Raw genomic sequence first — 19,379 nt, forward strand, 5'->3', positions numbered from 1 at the left:
GGTAGTTTTGTTCTTTTTATTACTTGTGTAAGATGCCAGATATTTTTGTAAGAGAATAAGTCTCTTCAGGTCATCATGCAGAACGTCTGACCTTGTGGCCTTGACAAAATGGATGTGAACCTAGAGTGGATCATGTCTAAACTATTATAATTCTATTCTATTGTGACTCAGGTTCATTTATAACACATTTGACATCCAACTTGTTTTTTTTACTATACAGCATGCGGACATTATTATATCCAAATGAACGGAAAAGACAATGTACCTTTCTAAACTAATTTCTGTCCTACACAGGAAGGCAGAAATATATATTCATATACCCAAACTCAATATGACCTATTTTCATATTAGTGATATATCAATTATTAATAGTAAAACTTTTAATTTACTCATAAATAACAAAGGCAAGACCAGGCAATAACACAAATAAAAGCAATAAACCCAGTTGTGAGTTTTTGATGTGGCCGTCCCCCGTCAGTGCATCTCTCAGTGTTCCAGAGGATAGGGATTAGTTTTCTTTACCCAACCCTATACATATAACCTACTATAGTCAATAAAAACACAAATTCATGCTAGGATGCATTTGGCAGCAGTAACAGAGGGACAGAGCAGCTCTTAAAATATTAATAACAAACCCTTAATCAGCCAACAAAATACTTGTTTTTGTCTTTTATACAATAAATATGTCGAAAGGAAGTAGTAAATAAAAGATGTCTACACAAATGACAACATGGAAACATAGATGATCAGGTACACCATCAGGCCTTAGTGCATCTCCACCCTCAGCGGGTTAGTTTGAGTGCAGTGGGATGAACGTTGCAGATGTCGAACCAGTGGCGATCCACCTCCTTGTGTGGCAGCAGGCCGTTCCGGGGCAGAGAGGGCTGGCGCCAGCGATGGCGGCTGCCCACCACCTGCCAGAACTGCGAGCCCTTCAGCAGGAACACGGCATTGTGGGTATAGGAGAAGTAGGCAGCGTCGATGTTGCCATCTGGATGGTCTCCGCTCACCACTGCGGGGAAAACTTCTCTGATGTTCCTGGGGAAGCCTCGTGCCAAGCTGTTGGCTTCCACGCCGAACGCGTACACCTGTTTGAACAGATAATTGTTCACCATCTTATTCAGTGATTTAATTACATGAAAACAAATCACAGGGGAAGCGTGACAAGTTTGTTCGCCGGCGGAGGAACAATAAATGAGCTTGGGCTTTAAATTATTGTAAATGTCTGTTCTACAAACCAGTTTTGTTAGAGTACAAGTCATATAAAGAACAAGTGTTTGGGATGGACTTAAACCAGAGACAGATCAAAATCTCTAAGGAGCCCCAGGGCAAAAACATGCGCTTGCTCCCCACCCCCCATGGAGACTCCCTACCAGGGAACATGTATAATGCCCTCTGTGCATCACATATGTAGCCTGCTGACTCCTCATTTCTGTTACATACAGGGCACGGAACAGATGTTACATGGCAGCTTCATTACAGTATTAAATCATTCATTACTGTATCCAGAAACCAAACAGTAGCCCCATGCGGTAATAATAGACCTCAAGTTTAATTGTGTGACTTCAGAAAATGATTGACGACGTTGTAATATTACTGAATAAAGTCATAGTATTCATTTTAATATCAAAAGTTGACATTTTTCTGACAATAAATCACAAAGGCGTAATTTAATGAGAAAAAAGTTTACATTTACTGGAACAAAGTTGTAATAATATGACTTTATATATGACGTAATTCTCAGAATAATTTTTCTTCAATATGGCCCTAATACTCCAGCCTACGTATCTGGTGTAATATGAAATTCTTTGACAAAATTGCAATTAAACAAATTACAAATATTTAAAATGCATTTTGTACTGCCTGAGTGTGTTTGACTGGTAGTCGCCTACTTGAGTCGTGAATGAACTCCAGCGGTCAGCGCACTGGGCTTCTCTCTCACACCATCCCCAAATCTACTGTTTCTGATTCTGAGCCAGCTAATCTAACAATCACCTGCTCCCATTGTACTTTGCCATTTGTCACAGAGGAGATAGGGTTTGGGTTCCTACCAGTGTGTTTTTGAAGAAGTAGATGTGGGAGTCTCTCCTGTCGTAAAAGGCTGAGTCAATGGGACCAGACACCCCGGGGAAACCTTCAGAGATTAACCTTGGATAGCGATGACCTTCCGGGTCCTGTCTGAACACCTTGTCGTTCTCACTGTCGTACCTCCAGAACCGAGTACCTGCTCAAAACAAGAACAACCCTCCCTCAGTATTCTCTTTAAAGAAAAGGGCCACCCTCCTGATAAGTGTGATAACTGTACCTTTAAAGAAGTAAACATCATCTCTTCTCCTGGACCACACATGCACACAAGCATCTATGCCGTCCACGGGAATGCCTCGCCAGCCGGCCTGCAGAGCCACTGGGTCTCCATAGCGGGTCCGGTTGGTTCTGTTCTCATACAGCCAGTACCAGCCATCTCTCATGAAGTAGGTGTTAAAGCGTATGGCCACCTCCCCGTAGGGCGTCTTCTCCTTCCTGATCCAATCGAACACTGTGTTGAACCGACCTCTACAGGCGCCTGGGGAGGGAGAAGTGGGTCTGGGTGTCAGTTTGAGTAAATGGAACTGAACCTTATTGATCTCTGAACGTGTGTGTGTGAGTGTAGACACTAGATGGTGCTGCAGCCACGTACCATAGAGGTGCTGTATGGCCTTCCTGTCCGTCCAGTCCATCTCGAAGCCGGCCTCGTGTGGCAGATAGCTGGGCTGCATTATAGATCCAGTTCTGTAAATGTGGGGGAGACCTAAGACGTGGCCGATCTCATGAACTGCCACCTGCCACAGGTTGGAATATTAAAGCAAAGCTGCACCTGTACTTCACATTAGTGGTGATTCCTCTGCTTTTGGTTGAGGTACACTTACTTTGAGAAGGCTGATCCCACTGCCGGCGTTGGGACCAGTGAAGTGCTCATCGTCATCAAAGTGTATATCACCCAGGAACCAGGCGTGGGCAAATTCTTGACCTGTGCCATCAAACCTCTGATTGCAGCCGAGATGCCTTCCTGTGTGGGACAGGGGATTTAAATAAAGATGCACTGTCTCCTGTGTTTGTTGGAATAAAAATAATGTCCACATGCAGTTAAGTGGAAATGTGCATTTTCTACATTTCTCAGATTTAAAATAATGTAGAAATGTCAGACTAACCCTAACCCTCTTAAAATATTGAGTGCAGAAGTTTTACTATTCAACTCTAATCATGTGGTTGCCTTTCAAGCATTCAAATAAAAAAAAAAAGGAATTTATCATCTCCATGAAAATAGGTCATATTGAGTTTGATATATGAATATATAAATTTCTGCCAGAGCTTTTTAGAAAGTTGCATTGTCTTTTCTATTTTGATATAATTATCTCCACATACTGTTAATTTACTAATTTAATTCAGCTCCTCTGATGAAAGTCATTTAAAAGTTTTCTTGTAGAAAGCAAACATATTGCAGCTCAATGGAAAACTGAAGAACTGCAATACAGTGATTCTTAACATGAAAACTGGTTTTAATTTATATACTATATCGGCATATAATCACATGTAAAAAGTGAAATGTGTAGTTTCTGCAAATATTTGATTGAACAAGTGAGTTTTACTATTAAAATGATATATCACTAATATGAAAATAGGTCATATTGTGTTTGATATATGAATATATAATTTTCTGCCAGAGCTTTTTAGAAAGTTGCATTGTCTTTTCTATTTCGATATAATTATGTCCACATACTGTTAATTTACTAATTTAATTCAGCTCCTCTGATGAAAGTCATTTAAAAGTTTTCTTGTAGAAAACAAACATATTGCAGCTCAATGGAAAACTGAACAACTGCAATACAGTGATTCTTAACATGAAAACCGTTTTTAATTTATATACTATATCGGCATATAATCACATGTAAAAAGTGAAATGTGTAGTTTCTGCAAATATTTGAGTGAACAAGTGAGTTTTACTATTAAAATGATATATCACTAATATGAAAATAGGTCATATTGAGTTGAGAATGAATATATATTTCTGCCTTCCTGTGTAGGACAGAAATTAGTTTAGAAAGGTACATTGTCTTTTCCGTTCATTTGGATATAATAATGTCCGCATGCTGTATAGTGGAAACAATTGAATTCCGCTCCTAATACAAGCTGTTTTTACTATATATACTATATCGTTATTTATTTTACTATTAAAATATCAAACAACATCACTAATATGAAAATATGTTGTGTTGGGTTTCATACGTATTGTCTGAGAACTACCTGTTCCAAAGCCCAGCCTGATGTCGACATCCTCCAGTGGGGAGCGCGTGTCCTCCACGAACTCCAGCGGTGACACCTCGCTCCACATCCTGAAGGCCAGTCTGAAGATGTGCCTCTGCTCCTCCACGGACAGCTGGCTGCTGTAGCCTTCTCCAATGAGCCTCCACCTCAGCACCTTCTTGGAAAAGGCCATGTAGCCGGTCTCGCTCAGATCTCTCCTGCGTCTGTGTTTGGACACGAGGGCGGCGAGGTGGCGTTTCCTGCGTCGCACTGCTTCACTCTGACCTGTGTTCACACTGATGTTTCCCACTTGAGAGTCTATGATGACATGATCTGAGCTGTTCGTGAGAGAGGTGTCAGTGAATAAGTTTGATCCCTGTGTGTAATTCATGCTGGTGTCACTGGAAATACCCGAGGGGACACTTTCTGTGTCATTATTATTGAATAAGTCGTCTTCAGAGGAGTTTGCTGAACCAAAAGAAGCATCACTGGCGCCACTAGTTTCTGTGCTGCTACTATCTGTGTCATTAAAAGCATCACCAGGACTCATTTCCATATCTGAGGTGCTGCCGTCCTCAGCTGCTTCCGGGGCGTTCAGGTCAACCGCCATGTCAGGGACCCCACATCTGGGTTTGTTCATGGCCAGCTTTGTGGTGTCATCGAACAGGCCTGTGACAGGCAGGCCCGACAGCTTCTGGAACTCCTTCAGTGCAAAAATAAAGGCTTTGCTCTCAGTTGGTCTCTTGTGGTCATCTTCATCGCCCTCCTGAGGATCATCCCTGGACTGAGGCCCCGAGGACCCCTCCTGTATCGTGGCTTGGAGTTCATCCAGGTGGTCGTCATTAAAATTCACGTCTGACTCTTCAAACTGGATTTCCTCCCAGTTCACTGGCTTCATGAATCCATACCTGGAGAGAAATACCTACAAGAGAGGAGTTAGAGCACATTTGGGTCCTGTAATGTATCTTGAGACGTGTAGTCAAGCAGATGTGAAGGTTTAAAAGAGAAAGAAACTACCTCTGCTGTGTACGTGTCTGTTATGACCTCGGCTTGGTGAGAACTGAGGGTTTGCACGTCAGAATGATCCCGACTGTGGAAAAGTTTCTCTGCATCAGCGGAGCTAATGCTCGTCCAAAAAAGCAAAAAGATCAGCTGGGTAGAAGTCAGCATCGTGGCGTTGGTTCACTCCTGAGATTTAACAAAAGTCAAGGCAAGTGAGCAGCGAGTGCTTTAAAGGCAAATCCTGACTGTAGCCGCACCCACGTGAAGGTGCCACTCTCTGGAGATGTCCCGCTTGTCTCACCTCGGGGTGAAAAGTAAACCTGTCTTTTGACTGGATTGTGTGGACGTGTGATACACGCTCCACTGCTTCTAAATGGACTGTTAGAAAGACGTGAAGCGCTTTGCTTTCATGTGGACATGAAAGTGAGTGTTTTAGGACAGACACGACCTGTGCCACACACACACAGACACACACTTGAGTGTTTTACAGTGAATAACCACCATGAACAAACCTTCCCAACACCAAACAGACCCAAGTTTATTTTAAAAAATAATCACTCACTTGTGTTTAACATAAATAAATACACAATCATATTCACATTACTGTGGCCTCTCTGGCACATGACACATCTTTTCTCTCTATGGCGAAGCATCTTAAATAAACATTCATAAATTGCAAGATAAGAGCGTAAAGTTAAAAAGGCAAATGGCAACACAAATAAATAACACAGAATATAAAAAAATAGAGAATTTAAGTGGATGATTTTAAAGTGGCTGTGGTTGTAGAGCTTTGGCCATGGCTGCAGCCAGGTGCTCCGCTGTTGGCTTCTCTGCAGTGCAGCTGACACACAGGCCTTCTGCCGTCATCGCGTCTTGTGTGGTCGGTCCTATGGCTGCAAACTGGAAACACAGATATATAAGGGACAGTCAGAGGAATGGACGAACTGCTAATGGCTGTAGATTCCTTCAATTTGTTTATGTGCGACTGAATGAGGAGGCTTTACCTTTATTTCCGTGACGTGTTCACCCGACAACCTCCGCAGCACTTCCAGGCAAAACTTCACCCCTGATGGGCTGAAGAAAGCCACGCTGGCCGGGGTGCCCTGTCAACGCACAGACAAAGTGAGCACTTTCAACATAAATGTGTATTCTCTAATGTGTATTCAGTGTTTTTACCTCCTCTGTAAAGTAGTTCTTCAGGTTTTTCTCCAGATCTGGATGTTCGGCTGTTTGATAGACAGTCAGCGTCTCCAGGGGCACTCCTGGAAACAAAGACATCGATCCCCACAGTTATAAAGGTAGCGCAAATTACTGTTTTATAATTAGTGTAACCCCAGTGGGACTTTCACCACCTTGAGTTTTAATGGTGAGCCCCAAAGAGGTGGTGGGGGGGGGGGGGGGGGGGGGGGGGGTGCTTACCACTTTCCCTCAGAGCCGTAGGCAAGACTTCCCTTTTGATTGAGCCACAGGGGAAAAAAAGTGGTGGAATATTTGTGTCCTCTCCTACGATGAGAATTAATTTAAAGGTCGGATTAGTAACCAGAACAATCAAAAATTCTTAAATTAAGTGAACCCTGATGACACGAGGATAAAATGATATCCTACGTTCAATGATGAGACGTGATAGGACCTCTGCCGTCCCCGTGTCCTCCCCCAAAGGATTCAAACCTAGATTTCGCACTGTGGATTAAACACAAAAGGGATGAATAACATATGCAATGGGGAAATCATGCACATATAACAATAATAACAAAAAAACAGCTGACGTTGATCATGAACAAAGAAGGTTAAATATACATCAGGATCGTGCTGCACCTGTGTCACAGCAAACTGTCACTTTGGTACAACCTATTTTCTAAACGACTGAGGGCAGTAACATCACTTCACACGTCCCTGTGAGCACCAGGTGCCGGACACACTCTGCTGCAGCGAGCGTTGACACAGAGGAGGTTTATAACAAGCACTATGCACAAAGTCTGACTTTTAGATAAAAACATATTCTGGGAGAAAAGTGTTTTCAGACTCACCTAAAGCCGCAGTGGCCTTCCCGACCACATAGATGGACTTGGTGTTCCATTTGTCTTTCACAGAGCTGTTCCACTCTGAATTAAGAATTAGGGTCAATAAAATTGACCATTTAATTAAACTTGAATTAAATTGTTTCATGGATCAGTTAGAAATCCAGACATATATTCTATCTGGACACGTGCTTCCAGGGGATTGTGATCATTCTGAGGTGTTTCTGTTCAGTCTCACCCTCCCTTCTTTCTTCTGCTTCTAAGCACATCTTCACGGCCTCTACCGCTCTGGGACTGGTGAATACAAGTCCTCCGTGCTTTTCTGGTTGGAAAAGCTACATAATAAAAGAACAAACGTGACATATAAGAACACAAGTGACAAATATATTGAATTTATTGTGGTGTATACTGTCAGGGTGTAATTTACCATGTCCGACAACATGTTTAAGGAGACAAACTTAAAAGACAGCACAGGGATCAAGGTGGCTTTGTGCCCGTGGGACGCCAGCTCCTGGAGAAACGGATGAGAGGATATGCAGCCAAATGCAAACAAAAAAAAAAAAAAACATATTAAAACCTGTCAAATGCTCCATATCATTAGATGCAAGTTCCTGTGGAGAAAAACGGTCTCTACCTTGATGTAAGGATCAGGCTCAGTCTCTCCATCTCTCGGTTCTTTCAGGAGCAGCACGTGCATCTTGGTAATAACCTTAAAAAACGTATGGACCAAATAAACGAGCAGAAAGCAGGGAGCAGTGTGGAGACAGCTGTGGGACCTGCACAGACCCTGAGGACAGTGGGTGTGAAGGACACAACGAGCTCAGCTACACCCTCAAACTGCCATGTGCCTCGTGCTGATAACAAATATGTCCACTCACGATTATTGCACAGTAATCAGGAGGTGAATAAAAAGTTTAAACTCGTGTGTGCAGCTGAAACATGTCCTCCTGCCCTGTTGTTGTTTACATTAGCAAGACATGCGAACACGTTAGCCCCCGATCAGCTGTTCCCTGAACAGAAGCTAACATCTATACCCGGAAAGCATATTTAATCTTTCTAGTGCTATACGATGTTGTATATCTGCAGCATGTGGTTATAAACACTAAATGATACACACAATGTAGGTACCTGGAGTTGTTCCTACAGCTGAGCGAGTGACGACTCCAGCCGTGGTGAAGAAAGGGAAGATTAAACAGTCACTATTTCACTAACCTCGCAAAAGCGCGTTATATTACATAAATAAAAACATAAGTAAAGTTCAAAACATAATAAATGCTAATAAGTGATATGATTATCTATTTATGACAGTACCATAGTAGTTTTAATAAAGTATAAAAGGCAGCCACCCCTTATTCATAAATGGTTCCTTCCGTTTAACCAACGTCAACCCGGAAGCCATTGTGGCTCCGCGCTAGTCTGCTAGTCGTGTACATTCGGAGCCGTAATGGCGTCTTCACTGTGTCACTTTCACCGGATCTCTCTCTCCCTTCAGGATGCACTTTAACACTCCGTGCACCGCCCACTCTCGGTTGACACGCGTGGTGTGTAGATCTTTTCGCAAGCAGCATGGCGTCGATGGCAAAGAAGCGAGCGGTGGGTCTGGGTGAGAATCCCAAGGAGGGCGACAGCAGCTCCGACGAGAGCCGGGATGAGGAGGGCGATTCCGGGAAGGAGGACAGCGAAGCGTCGGACGAAGAAATCAACGAGGTGAATTAACCCAGAACACGCGTTCACTGGCCTCTGCTAACTAGCTAGCAGGCTAACCCAGCTGTTACTTCCACTATGAAGTATTTTAAATAGATATTTTAAGATGTAACGTTATTATATGAATGAATATATACTTACAAGTATTCACAGTACACGTCAATTCACCTGCTTAGGATAAACTAGACCCTGGAAGTAAACGAATTAGCTTCTCTGTTATTGTCGCAGCAACGAAAGTAGCCGTGATTAGTGACATGTTAAATGTTATTCTTTGTTTTTAACTGTCGTGTTTTCTTCCTGTTCTCCAGGAAATCACTGTGGACTTCGAGGCTCACACGATCGCAGCCAATGACTTCAATGGCGTCAAGAAGCTGCTGCAACAGGTCGGTGTGGGACAGTGTGTTCGCCCCCTGAGCACTTTATTAGGAACACCACCATAACACTGCACATGGTTTCTCTCTGCTCCCCAGAGGAGCCTCGGGTGTTTTTGTCTTGGTCTCCACGAGCTCATACATTCAAGAATTTGGATTCATTTCAAAATGTAAATTAAAAACAGATAAATCCATCAAACAAGTTAAAATATAAATAAACAGAAAAAGTTTACAAACGTGATGTGGATATGGAACACTTGATTTATCTACATATTCGAATTTGGCTGATTGCATCACAGCATTTCTGCACAGGGACGGATTATTCCATTTATCAATATTTTTGCTATTGGATTTTCGATAGCAAATAGTAAATGTCACAGATGTAAAGTGTGATTGTCTAAGTTGCTGAATCTTGTCAGCTCCAACAAGTCTCACCTTTTTCCTATGACTCCTCATCAACAAGGTGTTTATCTGCAGTTTGACTGACTTGCAGATGAACAGGGTGTTCCTAACAAAGTGCTTGGTTGTATGGTAGCTTGATCTTTATGTTATGTTTGAGGCGAAGTGTGACCTCCCTTCTCTTCTGTTTGGACACAGCTCTTCCTGAAGGCCCATGTAAACACCTCAGAGATCACAGACCTCATCATTCAGCAGAATCATCTTGGAAGTGTCATCAAGGTGAGTGGCTCAGCTGTCTCATCTCATTTAACAATTCGAGGGGTTGCAGCTCTAACATGAATTCACATCCTCCTCCTCTTTGTTCCAGCAAGCGGAGGTACCAGAGGACAGTGATGACGACGACCCAGACGAGGTGTTTGGGTTCATCACAATGATCAACCTGACGGAGAGGAAGGTAAACAAAGGCTTTTCAAACAGGCTTTTATTATAAACCGTTGGCCATTCATTTTAATTTCAGCTGTACGTGTGTCTTATTCTGCTGGCAGGATGTGCAGTGTGTGGAGGAGGTGAAAGATCTGCTCGTGGATCAGTGTGAGAAGAGCGCCACCCCCAGCATGACAGAGCAGCTGGAGCAGATCCTCAGCGACAGCAGCAAGCCCGTGGGGCTCCTGCTGAGCGAGCGCTTCATCAACGTCCCCCCACAGATCGCCCTGCCTCTGCACAAACAGCTCCAGTGAGTTCCTGCTCTGTCCTCGTCTGTCCTCCTGCGTATGTTCTTAAAAGGAGAAATCTATATATAATGATAGACTCTATATAAAGCCTAAGTAATGATTGAAGATAGGGGAGTACACTTTATGGTTTTTTGAAGGTGTAGTGTGCATGAAAGTAAAACCAAATGTAATTCTGTCCCCCAGGGAAGAGATAGCTGAAGCTCAGAGGACGAACAAGCCCAGTGGGAAGTGTCACTATTGTCTGATGATCAGCAAGACCTGCAAGGAGGCAACCAAGAGCATCCCAGCCAGAGGAGGAGCACCCAAAGAGGAGTACTTATTTGTCAACGCAGAGGAGGAATTCTTCTATGAGGTAAATACAAGCAAAGAATGCAGGATAATAAACACAGACTACGCTGATACTAAAATTGGATAATAATTTTGTACTTCAGATGCAGTTTCTTTGTTGCTTAAGTTTTTAATGTGATGTAAATCACGGCTAAATGTTCTTGTAGTTCTAAGCGTTGTCTGTTTCCTCCTCATAGCAAGCCACCATGAAGTTCCACTACTCGGTCCAGGACGAGACAGACTCCTGTTTGAGCGGCAGATGGTCGTTTGAAGACGTCCCCATGAAGCCCTTCAGGACGGTGATGCTGATCCCTGCAGACCGATTCCCCATCATCATGGACAAACTCAAGGAATACTTAACTGTGTGAACCCCACATTAAACCTAAGCCACCTAAGTACACACTGAGGACTTTCAGGGTCATGGTTCACTTCTCTCTTTAGAGACGTTTGGTACCATCAGCTACAGCAGTGTCGCTATTGTAAAGAGTTTTTTTCTACAAATTTCAGGTTCATTTAAGAAACGAGGCTGAAAGATATATGCTCAGCTTTTAGTGCAGAAATATACAACTGTTACATTGTGAATAGAAGTAGAACTGCACAGTCATGTTTCTTACAGATGACGAACCATGTGTTTATGAAATTGGTAATTTTGGACTCTAGTCTCAGTGGATGGAGGAGGAATGGTTTACTAATTTGACAAGTTTCAGATTTGTCTTTGATGAAAACCTGGTAGAAAGCTTATTTGTAACCAATTTGATCTGGTTCAATTTGCTATTAAATCATATATACTATCATTTGTGTTTGTCGATCAATTTATATTAATCATGTACCTCACAAGATCTCTTGACTGATTAATATTATAGATCTGCATGTCAACTCACCCATAAGGTTCATAATGTTTTCTTCGCATAATGACCGAGGGTAAGGAGGTGACAATGGGCCAGGTTCTCTTTTTGAATCTGCCTCCTTTGGTTACGTCACATGTTCTCTTTGAAAAACCGCGAGCATCAACCATCTGCTCTTTAAATTCTAAAAACCTACACCGCTTCTGAGATACTGATGTTTCCAGAGCGACAGGGGGAGAGGACGGTACATAATGACTCTAGAAGAACTCAGACAGCACATACTCCCACCAAGGCCCAACAGTCCCTTTACAAAACCGCATTTAAATTCACTAATGCAGATTTTTATTTTGATCAGCACCAAATCGCGCACACTCATAAATATCAGTTTCATGAAATTCTGAGAAATTAATTAAAAATGTTATGAAAACCCTCTAAATGTCAAAGTAAAAAAAAAAAAAACCTTCCTTGATTTGCTCCCTGATCTGCATCAACATTTTTTACGAATTCGTCCCTGAACTGTGCCGCATCCTTCCAGCAAGTTTTGTGGTGATGCTTCTGGTCGATTTTTGTGTAGTCTTGCTAAGTATGAGACAGAAAAAACAAACAAGCTGAAGTGAAAACAAAACCTTGGAACAAAGAAACTTCCTCAGATACAAGACTGAAGAGAATACAAGACTACACAACGGATAAAAGTGGTCTGTGGTTTGTTCACTACTTCTTACGTCAACTCACTAGAAAACACCACCGTCAGAAGAAGTGAGCATATTGTACCCGCACCATCAAAACAACTTTGAAGCAAGTTATTATTACAAGAGTTGTTTTCATTGGCTATAAATATTTTACAAGCATTAATGCATTAGACGTTGAGATACAAAGTTCTCAGCTCATTGAATCACACATCTGTCGTAGCTCTGTGGCATCACCGCACAGCCGCTGCCGGCCTCGCTGCTCAGTGAAGCAGCTTTCTGTTTCTCATCTTTCCGTTTTCTGTTTCCGTCCGGGTCCAACAGGCCTTGCAGTATTTCTTTGCTCTCGCTAGGTGGCAGATTGTAGAAGAAGTAGAGCGGCGCCATTTGAATGAACCTAGAAGAGATGGAAAAACAAGACAGAATATGGTCAACGCTTAATTTTTTATGTGGAAAACAACAAATCCTAAAAAAAGAACTTCTGTAGGGGGTTTAAAAGAGGATTAAAAAGATTATAACCAAATGCCTCAATTTTACTATTATTATAAAAGCATCAAAATATTTGTCCCACGAGAACTCAGATGTAATCGGGTCGTGCACATGTTGTTTTGGTCTTGAAAAGGGGATTGACTTACACTTGTGGGGACATTTCAGACACTGTTCTCATGTAGTTGTTCTCTGACAGAGTGTACTCGTGGAAAACCACCCACTCCGGGAGCCCGAGCTTCTGCGACTGAGCGCCATAACCAGAGTGCGGGTGAACCTGGGCCATGTGCTTGTGCGTCAGAATGAAGTAGTTTCCTGCTCCGTCTACATCTCTAGCGATCTGCCAAAACAATATATGAAGACGCTGAAAACGTGGATTCATTTTAGAAGGTAGATTCATCAATGCTGACACTTAGTCTCCGTATACCTGCATGAAGAACCCAGCCAGCAGAGCCCTTTTGAGGTTGAGCATGTTCGTCCTGGTTCCAAACGAGGGGTCCGAGATGGGAAGCTCGATCCGGTTCAAAGTGTCGGTCAACTCCGATCTAATGGCCTCAGCTTTCTTCAGGGCAGAGTGATCCAGGAAATAGTCCTGGCACCACTTTTCAGAATTGATGTCTGGTGGAGAAAATACATTATGACGGCGTTTTAGAAAACAGGGTCTCAGAAGAGACAACGCTCAGCTTGGATCAGGTCCTCGAGAATTAAATGAAATTAAGCTCTTTTAAATCTGTAGTAGCAACAAACCAGTGACAGGAGGAAATTAATGATGACATCTTGCTGAAGATTAATCCACCGGTAATAGGATTTCTTTTTTGAAGATTTAATTCTCTTCATATTAGCTAGATACCAGGTTCCCTTCTCCTGTATGATTTATTTTTATTCCTGGTGGAGTGATGTGTAAAAGCACATTTAAGGGACCTCAGTGCATTGTCTTTTTTAAACAAACTTCTTTTGGTACATTCAATGTTACAAGGATTACGTTTTTCTTACATTAAATAACTGATATAAGATCAGTGAGGATGAATCAGGGCCAGTGTCTGTAGCTCTATAGCATGATTAAAAGTGTATTGGTTCTCTTCTTTAACATCGTCTCACATTGTTCTCTCTGGCTCTGTCTGAACACGTTGTAGATGTTAATGAGGGTGAAGTGGTCTCCTTCAGGGTGCTGGAACTTCCTGTGACACTGGACAGCTTCATGACTCAGACCGGCAGGTGGCTTCAGGAAGCAGCTCGGAGCTGAAGGACGAGGACACATGGAGGTCTGAGTCAGTGAGACAAGCCACTCTGACCACAGACTGGTTCAGAGTCTGAGAGAATCTACAACAGCATCCATATGGTGAACTTGTTTCAAGTCTCATTCTAGGCGAGTGGCACACGTACCAGACAGCATCGCTGCGATGGTCAGCATCTCACTCACACAGTCGAACTCGCAGGACGCGAGCAGAGCTTTGGCCATCTGAGGCTCCAGAGGGATTTCAGACATTATGATGCCGATCTCGGACAAGTTGCCGTCATCGTCCAGAGCTGCGAGGTAGTCGAGCTCCTCTAGCGCCTGCATGAGACCCTCGGGATCTGAGAAAATGAATAGAGGAATTATTATGTGTCGTTTGTTAAGTGAAGTGTCCATTCAAAATATGGTTTATTTTTATAAACTCACAAAATAATCTCTATTTTCAACAAAACCTAAGTGAGGTCTAAGATTCCTAGGGCCCTCAGCAACAAACCCGGTTAAGTTGAAAGGATAAGCGATCGATGTATTCTACTTCTCTCATCTCTATAATTTATATCACATCATAGCTGTATATAGCAAAGTGTTCATCACCCATAAGTCACGATGTGGAGAATTAGTAAATTCCTGACTTTAGTGCCACCTAGTGGAAGCATAGAAAACATGCTGCGATAGAGGAAATATATGGGCGAGAAAGTGATGAGTAGACATTTTTACAAACTTGCACCATAGGAATCCTTTCAGGACTTTAGGCTTCAAGTTTTCTATTCCCCACATTCTCTCACTCAGGAGAATATGAATCATGCACATCGGGGAAAAGTCATTTTTGTGCCAGAATTCTAAAAGAATGCAGAGATGTTACAATACATTTGGCGTGTACCTTCCCTTCATTGTACTTGCTTGGCGCTGCCCTAATGAGACGTGTTGTGTAATCGTTAATGAGCTGGCCTCTTTTGAGCCTGTCCTGTTCATGTGAGGGGAGGTCAGCGCTCAGACAATGGTTGGTCGCAGGGCCCTGTCAGCTCAGCTAAATCATGGCTGACTGGGCCCAAACAGCTACACAGAGCAAATTCATCTGTCTTCCTTCAGCCCCCCCCCAAAAAAATCCCCAACAAAAAACTCCCTCACACACTTCTGTTTTTTTTTTTAGGAGGGGAGAGAGGGAATAGCATCTGTGGGAAACTGTAACCCAAAATAAAATGTAGTCATGAATCCAGTCCAGTGGTCACTCGTCCAAAGCTCCCCCCCCCCCCCCCCGGGGAGGATACTTCACCTGGTCGGTCGATGAAGTCACACTGTCCCAGGCCGGCTATCTCCATCCTTTTTAGGAAAAGGGCCGTTGGCGTGATGTTAGACTCCAGGATCTGTGGTGTGTTCTCTGCAGGAAGCTGACTCTCCTCTGGATACAGGCAGAAACATTTACCTGGGAAATAAATTGAACCCAATTCAGTGAGACAGTAAGGTGATGGAAGATATTTGATATATTATGTCATAGTTTGACTTTCAAATCATCAATTTTCAACCTTATCCAACTATTCTCTAGCTCCATGTCCATCACACATACCTCTTGGCCCAGACAGCTGCTTGCGTAGGTCGGCCTGACATTGACTGATGGGTTCAAGAACCTCGAAGTTTGCTCTTATTCTTGGATTGTAGACCTACAGTAGGAGGTGAAACCCAAATACTAATTAATATCAACAGAATACTAATTTAGGTGGATTTTCGCCATTCCTTACAAAATGCTTTACCATTTTTTTCTGGACTCCTGTGTCGATGACAAAGTTGAGGGACTCTATCGCCCAACACATGTCCACTCCCTGCTGGGTGGAGAGGAGGACTCTCCTGGACGTCTTTGAGTCTGGTTGCTTGTTCAGGAAAGGCAGTAGCCCTCCCTGGCCTGGGCACAGGACCACGGGCACCATCTCGCCCAAGTCCGCCCCCAGCCTGGTGCCTTCTCTCTGGAGGATGCTTTGGGCACAGCGGGCCTCCTAAAAGTAGATGTTTGTTAAACCAGTCTTAGCTCTGAGCCCAATGGAACCACTGGTGAAAAATTGCTAAAACAATCTCATACCTCGTCTGAGGCAAAAAACACGACAACGTCTCCGTCCTCTTTGGCTCGATGGATCTCCAGCACCAGCCTCAGCGCCGAGTAGAAGTAGTCCTTGTTGTGGCTGCTGCTGTGGACCACCTCGACAGGACACGAGGCCTCCAGGTTGATGAGAGGGATGCTGCCGTACCGTTTCAGCAGCTTGTCAGTCATGGGCTGGACGGCGAGGACCACCACCCGGAGCTCTGGCCTCTGCAGCAGGATGTCCTTGAGGAGACCCAGCAGTATGTCTGTGCTAACGGTCCTCTCGTGGGCCTGGTCGATAATAATGGCTCCATAGTGCTCCAGGAAAGGGTCTGACATCATCTCTCTCAGCAGCATGTCATCAGTGCAGTATCTGGGTGATTAAAGCCATCAGAGGGGTGTTATGATGACGCAATAACTTGACAGCAGCACAAGTGACAACTAAGGATTATAGCAATAATATATGTATAAATCTGTCTTCTTGACACAACTAATAGCAAAGTTTTGGCCATTTGGGGCCTGAAGAAACAAGTTGGGAACATTTCTAAGCTTATATGGTGAGTAAACAGTTACTTCATTGCATATTCAGCATTCGCAAACTATTTCTAAGTTCATCACAAGCAACTTCGCTCATATTGTTTTCACATTATTTTGTGTCATGTAAAATACAGAATTTGATTTATTCATATTCACGGAATTTGCATGCAGAGTTGGTCTATGTAACCGCTGGACAACAAATCCAACCTTTTCCAAGAGTGGCCCCAGTTCTACAGGAGAAACATGACAGTCTGCACATAGATGCACTGTGTGTGAATGTGTGTGAATGGGTGAACGGCTAACTGCACTGTAAAGAGCTTTAAATGGTTATCAAGACTAGAAAAACACTATAAATACAAACCATTCACCATTCGCTTTTTCAATATATGGTGATGAGCATAAATTACTTAAAAATTATGTATTTAATTTAGAGGGAAGCTGAATCTTCACTGGACAACATCTCTTAGTATGTGTGTGTGTGTATTTGTGTGTGTGAGTGTGTGTGTGAGTGTATGTGTGTGTATGTGTGTGTGTGTGTGTGTGTGAGAGAGTATGTGTGTGTGTGTACCACCCATCTGCTGAGGAGCAGAGGGCTGGAGCAAACTAAGAGTGACAGTGATTTTTTTGTGGATGATGTTAAAGTGTCAGCCTGCGATGCTGCTGCCGGCTGTGAAACAGACCGGGAGCTTGCCACACACCTCAGGACCGTGTCGGAGGAGCAGCAGGTCTCCAGAGGGATGGTGTAACCAACTTCGTGGCCGATGTTCACGTCCATTTCATCAGCCACGCGCAGGGCCAGGTCCACGGACTGCTGCCTGCTGGTCTGCGTGCACACGACCATGCCATGCTGGTACTGGGCAGACAGGCAGAGCTCTGCGCACCACTGAGGGATCTGAGAGAGAACAGCCACTGGATGTCTTTACAGTGCTTTGGATTATTTCTTCTCCATTAAACAGAACATTTTTCTATTTATTTACATCATCCCGGTTCTCCCTGGCAGGGATCCTTTCAGGATGGCACTGACGGCTTTTGTTTAAGCACACAGCAAAACAAACACTGACAGGATATATCCTCTGGTATTATCGCTCATAATGCAATATTGCTTTGGCAGCATGTGGCGGCTCCAGCGGATCAGGGCTTAGCAGCAGGAGGTCCCCTAACACCCCTGCTGGAGCCTTTGTGCTGGCTGACAGGCAGGCAGGCAGGAGCTGGTATAGCATCACAGTAACACAACAGCATCTGCTGAGCTGGGCAGCTTGTTCACACTGACTCACATCATATGGTGCTTTGGTTTAAAAGAACATCCCCAAGAATCAAAACTATGTGTAAGACAGAAGTTGTGCAGAGAGGCAGATGAAGGTGGAAATACTGGATAGAAAAAAAATACTTTGTAGAGGATCTACTATACTTCAAATAAGTCATGGGGAGCTTTTCAAATGTGCAGTTGGAGGGCTGAACTGAACATGAGACATAAAGTCATAAAAGGTGGCTTATGTTTTGGTATTTGGGTCCAAATTTAAATCTAAAAGTAGATTAAATATAGATAGAGAAATGTGCTTGCACTATTATTTATAGATGATGCCCTAAGCCCCCACATAATGACAAATGTAACTTCATCAAATATGACTTTTTTTAACAAACAAAATCTTTCTGGTAGATTTTCTCCTTCCAGAGAATGAACATCATATGGTTTTACCTGTGTACTCCTCCCAGTCTTGGCTGTCCCACTCACAATCACCAGCTGGTTGCTCACCAGCGCTTCCTCGAACTCACACCTGAGCTTCCACACAGGCAGAGTCTTCCTCTCCTTCAGCAGCTTGTAGTACCGCGAGGAAAACGGCAACCCATCGAACTGATTCAGCTCCAGGTCGTCTCCAAAGCCGAACGTCTCTTCCCCGGGACAGTCCACATCCTCAGCGCAGACTTCTGCTGTCTCCGCTGGATTGTTTTCCTCCGACATGAGAGCGCACGGGTGATTCTTTCCCCCTCCTCCTTTCCAAACAGTTTACAAGTCCATTAAGATTTAATCAGAAAGGTGCTATTTAAAAAACTTTTAACCAGGATGGCTCCAATCTGCCGAAACTACAAGCTGTCAAAGTTTGGATTTGTCCTCCTCGAGCCTGGCTGGCTGACGCGCGGTGCGCACCGGTGCGTAATTTCTCCTCCATGCAGCGTGGCTCCACACGTGCTCCACGCTGCTTATCGGGCTCCACGGTCAATACTGAGCGGTGTGCATGATCTCGTCATAATCTCCTGAATATTATCCAAACGATCACGTGTTGAGCAGCGAGCAGGCTCGCATCTGATCCTAAAATTATCTTACATGTTATGTTGAAAGAAAAAAAAAATATGTTGACAGTGTTTATTGAATAAGTGAAGTATATTGTTTTCAGCTGTAGAAATGATAATCCAATGCCCAGATTCATTTCCAGCACTTAAGTAGATATATAAATATATATAATTATAGGACATTAAGTGATAATTATGAGACAGTAATTTAAGGGATGACACACCTTTTTAGAGTTAAGAGATTATATCATGATAAACATTTCATAATAAAACAAAACACTAAATAATGGAAAAGAAAGATGTGAACTTTTTTCCGCATTTTTCCATATTTGTTGTTGTTGAATTCTCTACTTTTTTTAATGGGAAGCATCTACTTGATTAAGTTGAACTAAATGCACTTA

The 19,379-nt window shown here is 43.2% G+C and overlaps 4 protein-coding genes across 5 annotated transcripts; 1 reads left to right on the plus strand and 3 right to left on the minus strand.

Annotated features, from left to right (window-relative positions):
* Positions 1–396: 396 nt before the first annotated feature.
* Positions 397–5,648, minus strand: mmp21 (matrix metallopeptidase 21). Its single transcript, XM_053413980.1, has 7 exons — positions 5,299–5,648; positions 4,282–5,203; positions 2,907–3,046; positions 2,678–2,819; positions 2,306–2,563; positions 2,052–2,224; positions 397–1,088 (listed from the first exon to the last, which is right to left on the minus strand). The coding sequence occupies exons 1-7, from the start codon at positions 5,449–5,451 to the stop codon at positions 783–785; spliced, it is 2,094 nt and encodes a 697-aa protein (XP_053269955.1). The 5' UTR covers positions 5,452–5,648; the 3' UTR covers positions 397–782.
* A 148-nt stretch (positions 5,649–5,796) lies between these two features.
* On the minus strand, positions 5,797–8,678 carry uros (uroporphyrinogen III synthase). Of its 2 annotated transcripts, none has more exons than XM_053413984.1 (10): positions 8,419–8,678; positions 7,936–8,010; positions 7,729–7,812; positions 7,540–7,636; positions 7,311–7,385; positions 6,889–6,963; positions 6,703–6,786; positions 6,460–6,545; positions 6,288–6,386; positions 5,797–6,183 (listed from the first exon to the last, which is right to left on the minus strand). In XM_053413984.1, exons 2-10 carry the CDS (start codon positions 7,996–7,998, stop codon positions 6,049–6,051), a joined length of 798 nt encoding a protein of 265 aa, XP_053269959.1. In that variant the 5' UTR covers positions 7,999–8,010; positions 8,419–8,678; the 3' UTR covers positions 5,797–6,048. The 2 variants fall into 2 exon arrangements, with proteins under 2 accessions (XP_053269959.1, XP_053269958.1); XM_053413983.1 differs by having other exon boundaries at positions 8,430–8,676.
* Positions 8,679–8,808: 130 nt separating this feature from the next.
* bccip (BRCA2 and CDKN1A interacting protein) lies at positions 8,809–11,627 on the plus strand. Its single transcript, XM_053413982.1, has 7 exons — positions 8,809–9,008; positions 9,314–9,388; positions 9,974–10,054; positions 10,143–10,229; positions 10,321–10,508; positions 10,690–10,858; positions 11,031–11,627. The coding sequence occupies exons 1-7, from the start codon at positions 8,868–8,870 to the stop codon at positions 11,199–11,201; spliced, it is 912 nt and encodes a 303-aa protein (XP_053269957.1). The 5' UTR covers positions 8,809–8,867; the 3' UTR covers positions 11,202–11,627.
* Positions 11,628–12,562: 935 nt separating this feature from the next.
* Positions 12,563–18,649, minus strand: dhx32a (DEAH (Asp-Glu-Ala-His) box polypeptide 32a). Its single transcript, XM_053413981.1, has 11 exons — positions 18,386–18,649; positions 17,388–17,581; positions 16,153–16,525; positions 15,830–16,069; positions 15,646–15,739; positions 15,355–15,504; positions 14,234–14,425; positions 13,949–14,089; positions 13,278–13,468; positions 13,000–13,190; positions 12,563–12,761 (listed from the first exon to the last, which is right to left on the minus strand). The coding sequence occupies exons 1-11, from the start codon at positions 18,647–18,649 to the stop codon at positions 12,563–12,565; spliced, it is 2,229 nt and encodes a 742-aa protein (XP_053269956.1).
* Positions 18,650–19,379: the final 730 nt, after the last annotated feature.

This window comes from Pleuronectes platessa, chromosome 21 (genome assembly GCF_947347685.1).
Source record: "Pleuronectes platessa chromosome 21, fPlePla1.1, whole genome shotgun sequence".
Classification (NCBI taxonomy): Eukaryota; Metazoa; Chordata; class Actinopteri; order Pleuronectiformes; family Pleuronectidae; genus Pleuronectes; species Pleuronectes platessa.